At 37.2% G+C, this 21,531-nt stretch overlaps 1 protein-coding gene and 1 long non-coding RNA gene across 2 annotated transcripts in view; one reads left to right on the top strand and one right to left on the bottom strand.

Annotated features, from left to right (window-relative positions):
- swi2 (Protein singed wings 2) overlaps nt 1-9,702 on the top strand; it is a 45,077-nt gene extending 35,375 nt beyond the window's left edge. The window contains 11 exon segments of the mRNA XM_028187103.2: nt 3,243-3,416; nt 5,396-5,424; nt 5,426-5,549; nt 7,626-7,681; nt 7,683-7,756; nt 7,759-7,789; nt 7,791-7,821; nt 9,122-9,140; nt 9,143-9,193; nt 9,196-9,225; nt 9,228-9,702. Of these exon segments, the coding sequence (XP_028042904.2) occupies nt 3,243-3,416; nt 5,396-5,424; nt 5,426-5,549; nt 7,626-7,681; nt 7,683-7,756; nt 7,759-7,789; nt 7,791-7,821; nt 9,122-9,140; nt 9,143-9,193; nt 9,196-9,225; nt 9,228-9,301 (693 nt within the window). The 3' untranslated portion in view covers nt 9,302-9,702.
- A 9,522-nt stretch (nt 9,703-19,224) lies between these two features.
- LOC149502530 (uncharacterized) lies at nt 19,225-20,353 on the bottom strand. Its single transcript, XR_016323413.1, has 2 exons — nt 19,786-20,353; nt 19,225-19,343 (listed from the first exon to the last, which is right to left on the bottom strand). It is a non-coding gene; the product is annotated as an uncharacterized LOC149502530 (long non-coding RNA).
- Nucleotides 20,354-21,531: the final 1,178 nt, after the last annotated feature.

Here is a 21,531-nt window from a genome sequence, read left to right as displayed (position 1 = left end):
CATTTACGTTGTAGATGTCTACGGGCTCCAGTAACCAATTAACACCAGGTGTGAGCTCGTCCACCCATCTAAGCAATAAAAAAAAACTTTTTATATTATTTTTCGTACTTAAGTTTGTTTAAAGTAGTCTAGTTCATCTAATTAAATAAGAAATTTCCTTTAAAAGAAGACTTACTTTACTTTTGATTTTAATCAAAATGTACATTGTTTCAAACATTTTTATAACTTTGTTATTTACGGTAATTAATTTGCATTTGTCCAGCTTTGTTTTTCCCTATTTTGCTTCTAAAAATTTTAACGTGAATTTTGTTTTATGAAATCTCTGGGGGTGCCAATATTTTTTTCTGTAATCCAATAATGCGTTGTAATTTTCTTGTGCAACATATTGAGTTTTTAGACACGCAAAAATTTTGATTTTTGTTCATCGTTATGGTCAAGTCGATATGTGTGCATTTTAGAAGTAAAACAACTATGTAAAACATATCGGAATTTATATTTAACCGGTTTTTATTATACCTAGTCAGGTCATAAATTCTGTCACATGTTTAATGTAAAATAATTGAAACAAGTTTATTCATTATGTAACCATTCATATACCAAAATTAACTTAAGAAAACATAGATTCTTATGACACTAAAGTTTATTCAAAATGACCTCCGTGATTTTGAATACAGGCCTTCAATCTGCGCGGCCAGTCGTCTATCGCAGCACGAACGAGGTCCATGTCAATATCGGCGGCTGCCTTAATCAAGGATGTCTTGAGTGACTCCAAATTGGGATGAGGCTTTGAGCACGCCTTTTCCTCAAAGTGTTGCCATATCTTGTAATCTAACGTCGAAGTCGATTTCACGCGCCGCCAGCCAGTCTTGTGTGCTCTTCGCTCTATGAGCTGGCGCCGAATCTTGTTGGAATACCCAGTGCCTGTTATTGAACATGGTATGAGAAACAGGTTCCACAAGGTTCGTCAGGACTGTATTTTGATACACAGCTGCATTCGTTTTTACACCTTTCTCACAAAAATGTACCTCTGTTAAGCCCCAATAAGAAACTCCCAACCATACCATGAGCGAGGATGGAAAATGACCTCGTTGGACACGCGGAATACGGTTGCTCGCTTCTTCACTACTGTGTGCGTACACCTTATCATTTTGTTTGTTGTAGCTCTCTTCTACGGTAAAAATTTTTCATCCGAAAAATGAATTTCCCGATATTTTTTTCCCGCGTACCGCTTCAACAAAGCGCGGCATCTCTTCAGTCTCAGGTCCATTAGACAAGCATTCAACGATGTCCTGTTTTTCTTCGATATGCCCGAAGCCCTAAGTCTTCATTAACACCCTTTTCACCGTGGTTCTGCTTAACCCCATCTGGAGGGCCAACAGTTTCTGCTTACGTTTGGGATTTCTTTGAATTCGCGCCTTCACAGCTTTTATCACTCCTGGAGTCCTAACAGACCGAGGGCGACCACTTTTTGACCTGTCATCTAAACTAGAGTCTTCATTGTATCGTTTGATGGTACGATAAACGAACCTTTGGTTATATTCAAATTTTGCAGTATGTTAAAAATTTGAATTGGCGCGTAACCGCAACGATGCAACGCAATATCTACAACACGGTCTCTTTAAGCGTCCACTCCATATTTAAAAATGAGTAAAATTCTAAAATTATACATTTTTATTTCATGAACAATTCGAAATTCGATCTCAATAAACTTTTTGTGGCCAGCATTCTAAAAGAAAAATTTTTACTGTGTGACAATACTTATGACCTGACTAGTTATATAGCATTCAGATAGTCGTGTCTTTATTACCAATTCGGAATCCAATTTTCTTACTGAGAAGAATCGACAAAAACTTGCCTTTTCCAAATGTAAATAATAAAATGTATGTAAAACACAAAAATCTACATATTATACAGTAGTAAGTTGAGTCATGATGATATTGTAATAATATACTTAAATATTGAAGTAGTGTTTACCATTTCGGTACGAAGTTGAGGCTGGTGGTGAGAACCTTTGCTGACATTGCTTTGCACTTGTAAGGTCTATAATTCAACAAAGCTAAATTTGCTTAATAACGAGCTAGTAAAATAACCCAACTAGCGACCCGCCCTCGCTTCGCTTCGGAAACATAAAACACAAATGAAACAAAAAAAAAAAAAAAAAAAAATAAAAAAAGTAGCCTATGTTCATCAGGGACAATGTCGGCTTCTAATGGAAAAATAAATTTTCAAATCGGTCCAGTAGTTTCGGAGCCTATTCGAAACAAACAAACAAACAAATCTTTCCTCTTTATAATATTAGTATAGATATAGATGAAATAATTTGATTTTACAGAGTATTTTTTAAATTTTCCATTTAGGAAATCCTTAAATGTTTAAGAGTTTTCTTAAGTAGAATTGTTTAGGGAAAAGCTTTACTTAAAGCTTTTAATGTCCTCAATAAAGTGGTTGGTTTCAAGTAATTAATCTTCTTTCACATTTTGTGTAGGTATTTAATGAACATTCTTGTATATTGCGAAAACTACAACATTAGTCTCAATATATATTGTTTATAGCAGCTGTTTCACGGTTGCTTTGAATTCAAACACATGAATGTTTCACGGCAGAAATATGTAGGGTTAGTTAAAAGTACCATGCGACCTTACAATATATCTATCTTGATTACTAGCGGTCACCGTCCCGTCGAGTGAATTAACCCATAGACACAGCCACTGAGTTCTCGCCGGATCTTCTGTGGGTCGCGTTTCCGATCTGGTGGTAGATTCTGCGAAACACTGCTCTTGCTAGGGCCAGTGTAGCAACACACCCGGTTTGAGCCCCGTGAGCTCACGGAGCTCAAACCAGCTTCTTCTTGACGTGTAGGTGGGCTCACCCACACGTCAAGAAGAAGCTGAAATAGCCTCTCAAGGCTATCAGCGTAGGTAGGAAAAAAACGAAAAAAAAGACTACTTGTGAATTTATAAATTTTGCGGTCTCTATTAGAAGATGTAACCGTGGAATTCATGTTGAGTATCAATATTTATAAAAAATAATATTTTCGGACGTAAAATAATTTCGGACTTAACTAAGTATACATTCCTACCTCTCTTTGTATGTCACCAAATTAGTGAAGGTTCAATTTGATAACAGAACGTTGGTCAATTTTAAAAGCACTGAACATTTAATTTTCATATTCTTATGAGATATCCTATCAGATAACTCCTATAATTAGGCAAACTTAGCCTTAATTTGATATTAATGTTTAGACGATGCGGGAGACCTGTCCAGATCCATGCACGTGCATCATGACGCACGTGGTGTCTGACCCTCGCGGAGCTATCATACCGTTAATTACAGTGGACTGTTCCGATAAGCAGCTCACCGCAGCACCTGCGTCACTCCCGCCCAGTGTTACAACGCTCCGCCTTGAGGGCAACAAGGTAACACGGTACGACAAACACATCGGATAGAATGGCCCTCTCCTATAGCCACAGTGCAGGAACTACGCGATTTCTTCGTCGTTGGTTTTTTTTGTTCTTTTATTGCTTTGATGGGTGGACGAGCTCACAGCCCACTGTGTTAAGTGGTAACTGGAGCCCATAGACATCTACAACGTAAATGCGCACCCACCTTGAGATATAAGTTTAAGGTCTCAGTATAGTTACAACGACTACCCACCCTTCGAACCGAAACGCATTACTGCTTCACGGCAGAATAGGCGGGGTGGTGGTACCGACCCGTGCGGACTTACAAGAGGTCTACTCCACCAGTAATTACGCAAATTAATTTTGCGGGTTGATTTTATTACACGATGTTATTCCTTCACCGTGGAATTAATCATGAATATTGTTAATACGTATTTCATTAGAAAATGGTACCCGCCTGAGATTCGAACAGCGTTGCGTCGCTACATACGAATGCACCGGATGTCTTATCTTAGGCCACGACGACTCAAATTTTCATTCCACCTTCTAGTCTCTCGTTTCAAAAACCCATCGTTTGTCTTCTCCCCGCGGATGCACCTTCACTAATTTGTCCGATGCGACAACAAAAGGCAACTATTTATTCCGTATTTCGGAACATAATATTACAATCCTGCTCAATGTATAAATTCACCAAATTAACCGGCCGTCTGGTGTAGTGGTAAGTGACATGGTCACTACACAAGGGGTCGCGGGTTCGAATCCCGCCAAGGGAAGATATTTGTATGATAAATATAAATGTCTTTTCCAGGGTTATGGATGTATATTAAATATATGGTTAATAAAATCTTACATTTATATCCGTTATCTGGTTGTAACAAATTCTTTACGAACTTATCACGGGACCGGTTAACGTGGGTGGTTGTTAGTAAATATTTATTTTTATTTATAAAATATCAGAAACAAAATCTTCTCAAATGTATTGCGCTCTTCTACCAAGTCTATGCTTCTATCGCATACTGGTGACATCAATATAAAAAAAAGTAAAGTTTTAACACCATCGAGGAATAGTCGGAACTATGACATATACAACACATAACATAGAATATGAGCAAATAAACAAAAAAATATAACTAAAGTTTAAAACTAAAGTGTAAAATATAAAGTTCTCATGTGGTATTGACCACGAGCAATCGGGAAATATCTGTCATAGATGAAAAATATGATCAATAATATTTCTAACAAACATACACATTACCTGAATTCTATATACTCAGAAATGACAGCCGCGCTAATGATACTAGCATGTTCATTGGTTCGTACAATTATTTCTTCCTACCTTATTGTGTTGAGGAAATATCGTAACATCATTTTTGCCTACATTTTATTTGGATGGCCCTTTAGCAGATGTTTACTGATAAATTAATGTAATCTTAACAAAAGTTAAACATATTTTAAGTTAGCAGAGCATATCATTATCGTAGCTAATATTACAGTAAATGGTTTTCTAAATGAATTTTGATCCAGGCGTGATTTAAAAAAATACTAATTGGTAAGCAGTATTTTTTTTATTGTACTTGTAGGCAGACGTACAAACAGCCTGATCGTGGTAGTTACCGTCGCTTAGGATGTCGCAATGCCTGAGGCAGAACCAAGCCGCTTTCTACCAAATGATGAAAGTAGCTTATCGTGTGAATTACTATATCAATGAGTGACAGTGACTATTAAGTTTGTTTATGCTCGTCTTCCTAAGAAATCATTGAAAAGAATCCTGTGTCACGCGAAATTCAAGCGGATAAGTCGTGAATGACAGAGTCAGCTCAGTAATAGGTACCAAAGAAAAAAAAAGTGAAAAAAAAAATTAAAATTACTTACTTGTAAAGAATAAATGTTGAAGACACCAAAGCCCTTCGCATTGTGGGCGTGCTAAAAATGTAGAAATCGAACGGAAATATTCGTAGGTACTGAAAACTAATTTAATAAAACCTTTGTTTCAGATTGATACAATCAGATCTATTGTTCAGAATTCACATACAAAGATTGGCCGATCTATATTTAGACAATAATAGCATAGCGGCAGTGAAAGAATTGGAAGGTCTGAGTGTTCAGCACGTTTCGGGTGTTGAGTCTTCGAGAAATTATCTTAAGCAGGTATTTTTTACATGGACCCAATGATGATTAAAGGTTCTTGGATTGTCCCGAGTCGAATGCACTATTAAAAAGTTCTGGTCTCCTTAAATTGGATATAGACAGGATTTCGATCAATTGTGATTTTTCAATATGTATATCGATTTGCTTAAGAGCGAATGTGTATAAAGCCCTGCTTTTAAGAGAGCATACAGCTCAAATCAAATTGTGCGTAGACATAGACTTACACACTTAAAGGTGTATTGTTCCCGTAAATGCCAGTAATGTCTGTTCATAGCACGAAAACACTAATATACCTTTAAAGAACTATCGGTAATATAAAATACTAGCGACCCAGACTTCGTAGTGCCTCAATCGATATATAAAAGACCTAAGCTTTTGTTTAAAATAAGCTTAAAACAAATAAAAGGAATCCGTCCGACGCGGACGGTTATTTTATTTAATTTCGAGCATTTTCACATTTATCTACCTTTTAAACCTCTCTGGACTTACACAAAAAATTCAAGACCAAAATTAGGTAAATCGACCAGCCGTTCTCGAGTTTTAGCGAGACTAACGAACAGCAATTCATTTATATAATAATAAGATTCCAATAATATTTTATATGCCTAATTGACTCTCATTGATGATATATACTTACTTGATAACAGTTTGCTAATGGATCACGGTGGCTACAACCTTGTTTGAGTGAGCTTAGTGGACGCATGAAAATTCATTTTTATTTTAAGTAAGCTCACCATAACTCGATTTAGAAAACTAATAACGCCATCTATTAGGTACTACTTGTAAACGCGTTTATAAACTTTGTGTTTTAATATTTTGTATTATATGAAGATTTCGTGTTTTTTTTTTTAGATATGAACCAATCATCTAAAGGGTAAAATTAAGAATAATTATCAAACTTTATCTAGTAGTTTCTGCACAATGACCACAACGCAGACCTCTATCATTTTATTTGAACAGAGAGATAAACTGTAAGATCGCGTTCTAATAATACATTTTACTAATGTGTTTGCATTGTGCCTAATGGAACATAGTTAAAAATATGAGGACGTCGCTGCTTATGTTTTTTTGCGTTTGCCTTAAGTTTCTAGTAAAGGTTTCCTGAAAAAAGATTACAAAAGCGACAAATATTAAATTTATTTTCTATACTAATATTAAAAGGAAAGATTTGTTTGTTGTTGTTTCGGAATAGCTCCGAAACTACTGGACCGATTGAAAAATTCTTTTTCCATTAGAAGCCGACGTTGTCCCTGATGAACATAGGCTACTTTTTTTAATTTTTTTTTTTATATTTTTGCCTTCATGTGTTTTAATGTTTCCAAAGCGAAGCGAGGGCAGGTCGCTAGTAGATTATATAGTAAGCCTTAGAACGTTAAAGTAGAGACCTTTTTTTACTTCGGAACGCTTTATATCACCCTGTATATTATGTAACGTCACAGATACGCCGCAACTGAACTGCCACTAAAATGATTGATTTTCGTTTGTTTCGGAGCACGTTTCGTAAAGCAATACCATTTCATTAACCTGAGAATTTACCTGCCAAATGCGGTAAGGCAAATAAGGTGTGCCTGATGCTAATATATTTCATGCTGTAGGTGTTAAGTGTTGCTATTAACGTGCTCATCACGTCATAAAAGATCTAATCTAAATTTGATCTATTCTGTTATTTCCACTGTTAAAAAACAAGTTAATAAACATAACAGAAAGCCAAACGTATTAAATGTTCAATGAAGCATTGAACAACAATCAATGCTAACAAACAATGCTAGTTCTACCCTTGTGTTCAAGTGTAGAATTTTCGATCAGAATTCGAATATAAGAGCCATAGATTACTCGGATTTATACATTTGATATACAAGTTATATTGCCGATAGTTATTGTTATACAAACATAGTTAATTGTATTGTATATTGAATTTGATCAGATTTCTACTCCTTTGAATTAAAGCAAAGACGACATGTGTGAGTTGTTGTTCTGTACTAATGATTTAAAGAGTGTTAGGGTATATGTACGGATTTTTTGAGATTCACGGAGAAAATAATGTTCAATAAAAGATAAAGAATATCGTATTTTCAGATACCGGTGTATGCATTCGACAAAGCGTTTCAAGCGAACAACAATATAATGCACGTGTCTTAGTCAGAACCCGTGGCGTTGTGACTGTCATTTCATACCCCGTTTTCAGGGACTCTTATTGAAGTACAAGAGGTCATCAGGGATCTAACCGATATACGATGCTCAATCAAGCGATAAGAAAACATCGCTCGTACAAGTAAGTAGCAAGCACAACAAGTTGTTGATCAACACAATCGCCTTGGTTAGCGTGTCTGTTCACAACAAGAGACGCTTTTAAAAGCATACTATAAATTATTGTAATATCTTTTATTTATTTTATTTTTATTGCTTAGATGGATGGACAAGCCCCAGCTTACCTGGTATCAAGTGGTTACTGGAGCCCATAGACATCCACAAACGTAAATGCGCTCCACCTTGAGATATAAGTTCTAAGGTCTCAGTAACTACAACGGCTACCCAATCTTCAAACCGAAACGCATTACTGCTTCACGACAGAAATAGGTGGGGTGGTGGTACCTACCCGTGCGGACTCGCAACAGGTCTACCACCATAAAATTATGTATTCATCAAATCTATGTATTCATTACTATTAAAATTAGTTTATTTATCACTTGTAAATTAAGTCTGTAGGGCCCAAATATATCTTCCCGAATAAGGTCTTTGTTTTTAAATTCATAGTTTGGAAAGGGGTTTTGCTCTAGAATAGTATATAGCATAGGTACATAACAATAATATTGTGTATAACATGTTTATGTTAATGTAAATTAAGACCTTTTTGTTCGTGTAGGCGACTGCGTGGGTTGCACACTTATACAGAACTCCAATAATATTTAATCTACTTGTATGAGAACAAGATGGAAAAAAAACAGAATCTAATTTCTTTTAGTTATTCCGCGTGATATTTTCATGACATGTAAAAGTCAAAATTATTGTTTATGAAAGAGGGATGGATTACCGGTGGCCCGGAGCCTTTCCAGTTTCACCAGGATAGGGGGCGAGCAAAGGCTCAGGCAGCCGTGTGGGATTGCTAACATGAAATTATTGTATGAACTCCTTTGTCAGTCTTCTTTCGTCACTTTAAGTAAAGATAATCGAAGATCAAATGTCTCTACATTGGCAAAGGCAATCAGACGAGTTATGTGTGCAGTGAGTTAGGTCTTGGAACATCTATGACTGGTTACACTATTTTAATTCAAATTTATTAAAAATATTTTAAATTTTAGTTGGATTCTATAAAAGCGTATTTGTTAGTTTTTTAAACTATTATTTATTTTAATTTTTAGTTGAATTCAATTTTTTTTTATTGAATTGTCATCGGTTTTGATAAGTACCTATACCAAATTTCGAGTTAATCCGACGGGAAGGGGTCAAAATCATGTTCAAAGATTCCGTTACATACTAATATAATAACATACATACCTTTGAAGCTAACAAAAGCGTATTAAAAATAAAAAGCCTTGCACATTACAATAGTAATTTAATGTTTTCTGTTTCAGATCAGCACAATGCCACTCGGTAATGTTGCAGCAATGAAACAGAGCTGGCAATTAGTCCGATTAACATTGTAAACATGTTTTATTCGCATTAATAATGTTTATTCTAGTAAATTTCTATACGATTGGCGTAATTTCAAAAATACTGGCAAATTGCCGTGGCTATCCTCAGTGTTACCATGATAAATTTTTTTTCCTTCCTTATTTACGTTCCATAAAACAATTGAAAGTTTAATGACTACTTTGTACAATGTAAAGTTAATAATAGGAAACGTAATTCAATTTAATCAATTATTTAAATGTTTGTTAGCGGGCTAACCAAAAGTCAACGAATGATGAGCAAGCAACTCAATAATTTTGGAGGCAATCTGTAAACTGTTGGAAATACTTTGCGGCAAATATGATGAAGCCCTCAAACGGGTTTTGATCGTGAATTCATGTAAATTAATCAGAAGTACGAGATTTCCAGTGATATGTGATATGTACATACATAGATTGATTTGACAATCATTTATAGGTATATCAATGCTTAGAATGGGAAAATGACTATGTATTAAGCGTGATGTTAATAAAATTTACTACGACTTCAGTTTTTCCATTTAATCTCCGTTTATAACAGTTGCTGTATAACGAATCGTTTACAATAGTTACAAGACTTAACTAGAATGACACACAAGCACATAGACTATTAGCGTAGCAATTAAGCCGACCAAATTTATTTTAAGCGGCTTCAAAAAGGAGGAGGTTATCAATTCGACTGTATGTTGTTTATGTTTGTTACCTCTAAGTTTTGACTGGGTGAATCGATTTTGATGATTCTTTTTTTATTAGAAAGTTGGCGCTTCCCGTGTGGTCTCATTTCAATTTAGTCCAGTTTTGATAATGGTATCCATGAGAAAACCGTATAAGCCCTAATTTGCATTAAGTACGTGCGGGCAAATACATGAATAACTCAGTAACTCAATATCTAGCCAACTGATTTCGATGATTATTGTTTTTGGTGTATATTAATTTGTTTTGGAATATCTTTTTTTCTATTTCAAGTCGGTTTTTGTTAAAGCATGTCTATTTACAACATATTTACAATTATTCTTGATCTCGTATAAAGACAGGCCTAAGGAGCTCTTGACCTTTACCATCGGTTACCATCGATCAATGACGTAATCAGCAATGCCACGGCCCATCATAAGACGGAAGATTTGGTCCTAATTATATTGATGTTTTATTATTGTATTGATCACTTTTTGAACGAAAATAAATATTCCCAGTCGAAATAGGTTCGGATGGTACTCATACGTGCCACTTTTACTTAGGTTATTATTAATACTTATTGTTGGAAGTTACGGATAGGTTAATCGTGAATAATGAAAAATAGGATAAGTTTACATTTAATCAAGCATATAGGATATGCGTTCTTTATTGAAAAATATTACGTTTTGAGATCACGTCCTTGCGCCTGAGAGAGTCGTCAATAACTCATAACCTTCATTAAACAATATTTATTTTATAATGAGGCCTGTACTTCTTTTCCAACGCATGGAATTTGTTTTTGTAGGCATGACCGTAGTGTTCGAGAAATTCTAATAAAAAACGCTGAGTTATGACTTCAATCCAGTTCAAAGCCATTAGAGCCAAATGTTGTAGTGACCAAAACTGGAGTTAATAAGTACCTACAACCCAAAACTTAAATCAAGCTAATCTTACAAACTACGATTCAATTTTGTACAGAGTATTCAACACTTATATTATTATATACGAGTCGACTATTATCAAAGGCGGCAATCTGACTTTTGGACAATGATTGGTAAATCAGAAAAACGAATTATTGACTTTGTATTCCATTGGCAGTCACAAAACTCTTCGGAACGACATCTTAGTTAGATAACAGGTTAACTATTAACCTTTATTTAATGCAGGTTTTGAACCGTATTCTTTGAAGGAGACGATTATATTCAAATAAATCTGTATTGACATATCAATAATTTTTTTTTGTCCAAATGCACAGATTGCCACCTTTGATAATAGACGACTTATATATTACTTTTTTTCTTTATTGCTTAGATGGGTGGACGAGCTCACAGCCCATCTGGTGTTAGTGGTTACTGGAGCCATAGACATCCACAACGTAAATGCGCCACCCACCTTGAGATATAAGTTCTAAGGTCTCAAGTATAGTTACAACGGCTGCCCCACCCTTCAAACCGAAACGCATTACTGCTTTACGGCAGAAATAGGCAGGGTGGTGGTACCCACCCGCGCGAACTCACTAGAGGTCCTATCACCAGTAAACTTACTATTATCTTTGATTACACGTCGTGTATATAATCAAAGACTTATATATAGTATATTATTATAGGATAAGTTTCTGTTAATCCGACGACCCACTGAAGGTGGCGGGAATCCGCTAGATGTAGGCTGTGCAGGACCGGACTTTATGGTGAACAACGGGGGAGGCACATGTCCAACAGTGGACTGATGATGATAACGTTCTGGGACATGACGAGTGAAATTTCTCGAACTTGTCGTGGTTTAACAATTAAGATTCCCGCGGTACTATGAATGTGCGCTGCTACTAAGCTTTATTAAAACTAAAATGTAGGTACGTAGCTGTTGGATTCTCCGTACAAAATTGAATCGTGGTTTGTAAGATTAGCTTGATTTTTTTTAGCTTTTAAGTCGTCGAGGTCTAAAGGATAAGACGTCCGGTGCATTCGTATCGAGCGATGCACCGGTGTTCGAATCCCGCAGGCCGGTACCAACAAATGTTCACGATTGACTTCCACGGTGAAGGAATAACATCGTGTAATAAAAATCAAACCCGCAAAATTATAATTTGCGTAATTACTGGTGGTAGGACCTCTTATGAGTCCGCACGGGTAGGTACCACCGCCCCGCCTATTTCTGGCGTGAAGCAGTAATGCGTTTCGGTTTGAAGGGTGGGGCAGCTGTTGTAACTATACTTGAGACCTTAGAACTTATATCTCAGTGTGGGTGGCGCATTTACGTTGTGGATGTCTATGGGCTCCAGTAACCACTAACACCAGATGGGCTGTGAGCTCGTCCACCATGTAAGCAATAAATAAAAAATAAAAAAATAAGGTTTTGTAAATTCAACATTTGCTTTAAAAAGCTTTGAAGTGGAAATGCAGTCATAAATCTGTTTTTAAGCTTCTCGAACGCTTGGGGTGTTCAAAGGAACCTTTCTTTTGTTTTGAGTGGCTTAATATTCAAACCTTGTGGAGTTGTTTATACATATATATACATATACATACATATTTGCTAGTTAAAACGTCTGTAAATATAAGTACGAGAAGAGATGCACAGACCTCATTATAATTTTATTTCCTTAAAAAATATAAATAAGTGACTCGACTTTCAAGACTCTCTCAAGTGTAAGGATATTTCTCAAAACGTAAGACTTTTTAATATTTATTGCATATCCTGTATGCTTCGTTACATTTACACTGATCGTTAAGCTGAAATAGCCTCTAAAGGCTATCAGCATAGGTAGGAAAAAGAACTGATCGTATTTCTTATTATTTTAAGATTAATTTATCCATGACTTCCTACAGTAATTCATTTTTACGGATGATTTCCATAATGTAGGAATGACAGTATGTTTTTTAAATAAAATTGCACATTTTGTGTGGTGAAACAACAATAACTTCCCCTTTGAATTATCACTATAAATAACCATCCATGACTTTTAGAACATGACGTCTTGCAATAGTTTAATTTGTTCAAGGCAAGTGGCAATCGAAGATTTGAACTACATAGGCTGACTGGTTGAACACTTTACACATTGACACAGAGTGCTCAGTACTTGATTCTCGTTCTAAAAAGCAAAAAAAAGATAGGTGCCTAATATTAGCCTAATTTATCTTTAATTATGTGCTAATAAGCGTGGTCACTCGCACCGCGCGCGCCTAAATAACAGAATTTGATTGTTTACACCGGTCGACGATCACGGCTACGTTTGAACGCGGCGCGCTGATTGGATGCAACCTTGTTCTCACCCGCCAGGCAGCGCCTCAGCACTGCGGTGTCCACAAATTTAAACTAATTTAATGAAGGTTTTCTCTGTAGTTCATTTGTATTTTTTAAGATAGATTTTATCCGATAAAAGAATCAAGAAATTCCGTAACGAAAACAACCTAACACCTCTCCGCTTACCATGTAGCTCGCGTTCAACACATTCACACGTTGCGCTTGTGTAGTGTTTGTGAATAAGCGCGCGGCGTGACGTCGCACTGCATGCGCATCATGAAAAGTCTGCCCATCTCTCTCTCGCGCGGTCTAGCTTTAACGTGTCTGTGTCTAAGGGTGTCCCCGGTATGCCGATGTTACATGAGGCCCAGTCGCGTCACTCCCCAAAAGGTGGTCTATGGGTCGAGAGACACGGGGCCGAGTCGCACCACTTCTAGACACGTCACCACCGGTAGACAACCGGTGAACAGGAGACTCTGTGAGGAGGATCTCAGGGCGCCACCACTTACCGCTCTGGGAGACTCACGCCAATAAATGAAACAATTATTCACTACACAAGAATACAGATTCGATAGTTATAATTGTTTACACAGAATAAATTAGTGGTAAGGTATCCTTGATTAAATGTGAGTCGGTAAGTATACCGAACACACGAGTAAGTATTTAAGAAAGTGAGATTAAAATAACAATATTATAAACTAAGACGGTATCACCAGTGGTTCAAAAAAGGACGATGAACGATTACTGGATTGCTTCCCCGCAACTGGGGTTGCTGGATCCGAGCCAGGTTGTGTATGCAGGTGTGTTTCTTGTTTTACGGTAGTCAAGCACTTTCTTGGATCGCCAAACCAGAGCACCTCGCTTCCGGCAGCGTCCACGTAGAAAAGTACTGCGGGATCTCGAAGGTGATAATAAGTCACACTCCGCACCCTAACTGATGTACAGGTACTGTACCAGTTATTAGGACCCTGGTTGAATAAAAATACACCAAGGAACTGTTAAATTGACTTTGGTAAATACGTAATACAACTTGCACTGCAGCTCAAGAGATGTTGATTGAAAAAGACTTCGGACAAAGTGACTTGTCCTTTTATAAGAATAGTCTTACGGTTCTCGAATGTTCCACCTATAGTGCTGTGACAATCTCACCCTCGAACCACAGACAAGATAGCACGGTCACGCCATGCAGTGTCGAATAATTGCACTACGCAGTGTTTCACAATTATATTTCCCACGCTGCGCCACGTATACGCTAGAGGGCGTTAATTTAAAAACAAAAAAAACAATTTAAATTTTTCTAGCGTTACAAAGTGTGAAGGGGACAGTTAATGTTTTGCTTTAGTTAATGTTAAATATAGCGTGGTCTTATTTTATTATTGTTTTAATATTAAATTATTATTGTCTAATTATAATTGCGTAAGTTGATAAAAAATGCTATGCAATAGCTTTACCGTGACAGTCCCCAAGTGCCACACGTGTTTTTTTTTAATTTTACATTTTTAAACGTTCCATGTGACCATGAATTATCATGTCCTTGAGTATGTAAAGTGTTCAACCAGTCAGTCTGTATACGCTAATTGCTGAACTCATCATTGTATTTAAAGCTCCAAAAAACTTGTTATATTTATGAGAAGAGTTAGACATCTAAGAACACTTACTTGAATGAGAAAACTGTCTCATGTGCATTGTGTACTGAGTACGTTTGTATTTACTTTTGATGTGACAACGTCTTATAATTCGATGGAGCCGGCTGCACGCACAAAAAAAACATGACTCATGCGGCGTTACCTCGCTCTGAGGCGTTCCATTTAAGGCTTGAAGTGCAAGCGAGAGCGCGCAACGAGCGACAAAGAGACGTTGTCACGTTCAACTATCGTTAGTAAACTGACTTTACAGACAACCGATTTTTTAGTAGGTTTGAAAATGCAAACGAAATTGTAGGATTTACAATCTTGATAGAACAGTTGATTGAAACCTCAATAACGCATTTTTCTTTTCTTCGACGAGAACGGTAACCAGTGCTTGTAGATCCGAAAAGCACCGAGAGTGGATCCGGACGATCGGATATCGGATATGATATGTTATAGGCGACGCAGCGGCGGCGGGTTTGCGTTGCCTCGTCGCTGGTTCGGATATGTAGTTAGAGGCGGCCAAAATAAGGGGTCATCGTTTTTTTTTATGTTTGATGTTTTACTGGTGGCCCGAAGGCCTTTCCAGTTTTACAAGGACAGGTGAGCGAGCAAGGGGTCAGCCAGAAGGGGCATTTTTCTGTGACTCCGCCATTTCCAAATTTACGTCCAATTTAAGGCAGTTGGAAGTGATTGGTGGCAAGAAGTGTCGATAGTGTAGTCATATTGTAGTGAAATATGTATTTGCAAATATCGACATTTAAATTTTCAATGAAAAATAAAAATGTAGTATTCAACACACTCTATATTAGGTAAATTGATTATTTGAAATCAAGAACAACGATAAAGAATCTGTTGTATTAATTAATCAAATCTTAAAGCATTTATACCATTTCATTTGTTAATATAAAACATATTGATTTTTATCCCTTTTCGAAAAAAAAACTTTAAATCGATCGATACATCGATGTATCGACACATTAATGCCGATTTTTTTAGTCAGGCCCATAAGATGTTTATTCAATCGCTCAATCGCAATCGCAGAGTTATTTCAGTAATCGTGTTTGGAATTTGTATTCGCCTTTATATATCATCGCAGACAAACAAAAAGAGGGTGCGTGTACTTATGTACGCGCGTAAGAAGTCATACTTTATTTATTATTAAATTTATTTTTTTTTTATTTATTTAAATTTTAATCAATTTGAAAAAAAATCGATTAAACAACATCCTCAAACACGCATATTGGACATCCCTTTTCTTAACATCGTATAAATTCGGTAATTCTCGGTACGGTTCGGAACGTTCACCTGCGGCTATATTCAGACTCGCCAAGTTACGTCGAGCGTATTGTAATGAGCGATTAAGTGGGCAACTTCATTCTGTTAATTTTGTGTCACGGTGCGCGTGCGTCGTAAAATTTCACTCTCATAAATTTGTCATAACGCGTCTAAAGAAGTATAACTTCAAAAAGTTTTCTATTAGAACTGGCTTCATAATTGTTTTAAAATTGATTTTACTACAAATTTGGAATGCACCACTTAGGAGAATTGGGAAGAAACTCAGGGCAAGAAACTAAGAGAGTAATTAATTACTTACTCTTACTCCATTCCACATATTATGTACATGAACGTCACAAAAACATAAAAAAAGACCACTAAAAGCGTGGGGCACAGCTAGTCAAAAATAAATTTATGTTCATACAATGTCGCTAAGATCATAGTTTTTTTGGTTTCTGTTTAGGGAGTTAATTATTTATTTTATAAACACGTTCAGGGTGATGGCGTCTAACTATACATAGATATAAATAGCTATTGCATAGCGTTTTTATCAACTTATGCAATTATAATTAGACAATAATAACTTAATATTAATTAAAACAATAATAAAATAAGACCATGGACATAAAATAAGACAATGTTTTGCTTTTGTTAATGTTTATAAATATGACGGCGTTAAAGATATTTCTGTTATATAGCACGTGCAATAGGAGTGACTCACACAAGCCAGGTGCGCCGGCCGTGTCGTTCCACTCGTAAACAACAGGTGCAACAGAAGTGACTCATAAATAAGCCAGCTGCGACGGCCAGTATAAAAAGGCGGTCCTTGCCTCGCAATGGACATCTACCCGATGATATGCAGGCGAAGTAAAATGTCCCTTAGAAATAAGGTGACACTCTACAAAACTTGCATACGCCCCGTCATGACCTATGCAAGTGTAGTGTTTGCTCACGCGGCCCGCACTCACTTAAAATCCTTCCAGATTATTCAATCCCGTTTTTGCAGGATAGCCGTCGGAGCCCCGTGGTTCGTCAGGAACGTCGACCTCCATGACGACCTGGACTTAGAGTCCGTCAGTAAGTATTTGCAGTCGGCGTCGATGCGCCACTTCGATAAAGCGGCACGACACGAGAACCCTCTCATCGTGGCCGCCGGTAACTACATTCCCGATCCTGCGGACAGAATGGAAAGCAGTCGACGTCGCCCAAAACACGTCATCTCGGATCCTCCCGATCCACTAACGGTGCTTTTAGGTACTTCAAGCACCGGTCACCGTTCTCGTCGAACCCGTCGCTTGCGACGAAGGGCTCGACGAGTAAATTAACTCTCAGACACAGCCCACTGAGTTTCTCGCCGGATCTTCTCAGTGGGTCGCGTTTCCGATCCGGTGGTAGATTCTGCGAAGCACGGCTCTTGCTAGGGTTCGTGTTAGCAGCATCAGGTTTGAGCCCCGTGAGCTCACCTACAAACGTTAGGGTTACGCTGAAATAGCCACTAAGGCTGTCAGCTTAGGTACAAAAAAAAAAACCGCAATGGACATTCGTTGGACTGCGTTTGTCTGGTGCACTTACTATATCCTTGTTACGTTGTGTGATTCAGTGACTGTTGTACGTACTGGTTAAAGTCGGACAAGCGTTAAAGTGAATTGTTAAGATAACATATTGTTGATTAAATCAGGAATCAAAAAGTGACTTCGTTTTACTTGGTGTTCAGCAAGATAATGTCTACCCTCAAGCTTATAAATATGACGGCGTTAACAATATTTCTAATAAACATCACGTGCAACAGGCGTGACTCACACAAGCCAGGTGCGCCGGCCGTGTCGTTCCACTCGTAAACAACAGCTGCAACAGAAGTGACTCATAAGCCAGCTGCGCCGGCTAGTATAAAAAGGCGGAACGTGCCTTGCAATATTCCTTCTTCGATATAGCGAAGGCGTTCGACAAAGTCTGGCACAACGGTTTGATATACAAACTGTATAACATGGGAGTGCCAGACAGACTCGTGCTCATCATACGAGACTACTTGTCGAACCGTTCGTTCCGATATCGAGTCGAGGGAACGCGTTCCCGGCCCCGTCACGTCACAGCCGGAGTCCCGCAAGGCTCCGCCCTCTCCCCGTTACTATTCAGTTTGTATATCAATGATATACCCCGGTCTCCGGAGACCCATCTGGCGCTCTTCGCCGATGACACCGCCATCTACTAATCGTGTAGGAAGAAGGCGTTGCTTCATCGACGACTTCAGACCGCAGCTACCACCATGGGACAGTGGTTCCGGAAGTGGCGCATCGACATCAACCCCACGAAAAGCACAGCGGTGCTCTTCAAAAGGGGTCGCCCTCCGAACACCACGCTGAGCATCCCCCTCCCGACTAGGCGCGTCAATACCTCCGCCCCCGCCGTTCGCCCAATCACGATGTTCGACCAGCCCATACCGTGGGCCCCGAAGGTCAAATATTTAGGCGTCACCCTCGACAGTAGGATGACATTCCGCCCCCACATCAAGACGGTACGCGACCGTGCCGCCTTCATTCTAGGACGTCTCTACCCGATGATATGTAGGCGAAGTAAAATGTCCCTTAGAAATAAGGTGACACTCTACAAAACTTGCATACGCCCCGTCACACAGTGGGTCGATACTATGATTTTAGTGACTTAGGCACCAACTTTGTTTTTTTACATTTTTCTTTATGTAGATAGATAGAGCTCGTTAATCTAAATAATAATTGTTTTAGGCAAAAATGAAAAAAACTTTATAGTTTGGTCAGAAAAATGTGTTATGTGATTTTTTTGTATGGAGCGGGTCACATTAAATTAAATTCCTGCTAAGTACTGCGAGGTCCCGCTTTGAAACTTTATTTTCCTTACACCTTGTCTAGTCTACTATCATTTGATGCTATGAACATGTGCATAAAGTTGCAACTCTGCCAAATAAATGGATCGAAAAAAATGAAAAAATACATAGAATAAAAACCTTTTTTTTTTTTTTCGTAAGTGCTTTTAAGTTAAATTTTAACCCATAATTAAACCCATAATTACATAATACCTAACAACAATACATTTAGTAGGTCTCTAATTAAGCAATCTCTCTAAGTTTTATATATTTTGTTTCACCATTCGATCTTTAGGCCAGAAGACAAAAGAAGATTGTGTAAAATATCCTCATTAGTCGACGTTCTACTTATTTTTCTAAAATAACAACTCTCTGTATATTTCCGAAAATCTTTATTGAGAGCTTCCGCTGCCTCTTCCGAGAGCTTACCTATTCGAATGGCACCAAAGTTCTTCATTATTGTATATCACCGCCATGAGCCAACAATTTATGGATACTGAAAGGCATATAATACCAGGGATATAAATTAACATACAATTCTGCAGTATATCTACAAAATTCGGAAAAATTGGAAAGGTCCACGCGCTCTCCAGATGCAACAGTCTGAAGAATCACGTGAAACCTCTCTATTCAATCTTTACGTATTCCTGTTATGCGGGCTGTTCCTTCTGCATCCCTGAAAAATCTTCTGGCAGTATTGTCATCATTGGTTGTTCCTACTTCTTGCTTGAAAACATCTATAAATAAACCGCATTCCTTTTTAAACGCTTACTGTATAGCGCTCTTTCTGATTGATATTTTTTCTTTGTCATCCCCCCTGTAACCCCATTTCTTGAAGTCCAAACGATAAGACGAAAACAAAAAAGTGTCATAAAAAAATAATCTCACAGGAAACCACGTACGATGAAAAAATTGTGAAGTAATAAAATTATATTTACCGATATGAAGTAAGCACTCCATGCATCTTATCCAGGCATGTAAAGATGGCATTCCATACTGGAATATTTCTTCATTATTTTCTCTTTGACAAGCAAGTGACTCCAAAAAACTCTGACGGTTTTGCTTTGCAAATATCACAGATAGCAGAAAATGTTTCTAACAAATATGAGGTTATTTTGCCGTCTATCATCGTCATGTGCAATTGATGCTTCACTTCAACTTGTTTGATTTTTGATGGCTGAAGTCATTCTATTTCTTCTGTTATGCTAGCTTTTATAATTGCCACTGTTGACTGCGTTTCTTTTGTAAATTTAAACATTATTGGACGGCAATAAAAAGTTGATTAGGGTAGATCGTTTTCCCAAGCAACTGTTCCATCAAATGTCTGAAGCCTTATAAGAACTAGACTGACCATGAAAATAGATGAATCATCAAACTCTGTTTCAGTTTTCTGTTTATAATTACTTTGACCTGGGGCTCTATCAAAGCCTATTTGCTTATAAGCAGTAGCTCTCTTGCTGAGTCCAAATCCGAAGTAATCACATCTAAGAGCCTATATAGCGCCAAGTTTAGTAATACTTGCATTTTAATAGCAGCTCCTTCTTCAGTAATAATTACCTCGTCTTTCCCTGGATAACATTTGGTTTTTCCTTGCTTAATTTTATATTAAGAAGGGTATAAATCAGACCCATTTTCACTTGCTGCTTCTCTTAGCTTTATATACTGCCACTTACTTAATTTAAGTGAAACTAATAGTGCCTTATCGGGAGAATATGTACTACTTTTCACTTTACTTGTACTTAAACACTCCTTAACTTTTTCTAGATCTTCGGGGTGATTTGACAAGTGGTTTATTATTTCTCCTACATCTTCATTTCCAGTGTTTCTCAAACTAGCAATTGTAGTAGCTTTCATTTAATCCGGGGATAACGAAAGCGATTGGTAAATTTGTTCAATGCGTCTTCGTTTTTGCCTGGATCCCAATTCTTCAAAAGGTTTCGAGGTGTAAAAGTAGATGTCGAGGCTTCTGTAGTACATTTGAGGGTGGTACATTTTCAACATCTTCAGTAGTAGAAATCTCGAGTCTTTCCTGTACAGTGTTGATAGCTTCAGGTATCATTCCTACGGGCCAGTTTATTGCACCTTCTAACCAATCACATTTTTTCTTATAAACTGTGCTAACATGCAACTACTTCGTTTTTATATTGCACTTATATTTGAACAAAAGTGCGTATAGAATTTTTGGAGCTCAATACTTCGGTCACGTTTATTTGATTTTGTAGGAATTGAAAGAGTTTTTTATTATGAGACAGCGACTGTAGTTGCTCTCTTAAAATCATAAATAATTCTAAATTGTTAACAAAATTATTCATTATAACGGAAAAAGGAAGATCACAACGACAATCACGAGATGTTAGTAGTAGTTAGTAGTAGTACGAATAAACGAACACTAGTTAGTATATAATAAACATGGTCACTTTATACTTCCAGAGACAAACAAATATTTACTATATTTTCTACTACCCAGTAATGGTTGCTTAACTAGTTATCCTCATTAAATAATGTTAACTATCCTAATAATTAGAGAGATTGCTTAATTAGAGACCTACTAAATGTATTGTTGTTAGGTATTGTGTAATTATGGGTATCATTACGTGCTTTTACTTACTAATCCATATCAAATAAAAGCAATTACGAAAAAAAATATAAAGGTTTTTATTCTATGTATTTATTAATTTTTTTCG

The sequence above is a fragment of the Bombyx mandarina genome, chromosome 08, assembly GCF_030267445.1.
Source record: "Bombyx mandarina strain Sakado chromosome 08, ASM3026744v2".
In the NCBI taxonomy this organism is placed as follows: domain Eukaryota; kingdom Metazoa; phylum Arthropoda; class Insecta; order Lepidoptera; family Bombycidae; genus Bombyx; species Bombyx mandarina.
The sequence above is the reverse complement of the archived record's forward strand: the minus strand, read 5'-3'. Positions and strand labels throughout refer to the sequence as shown.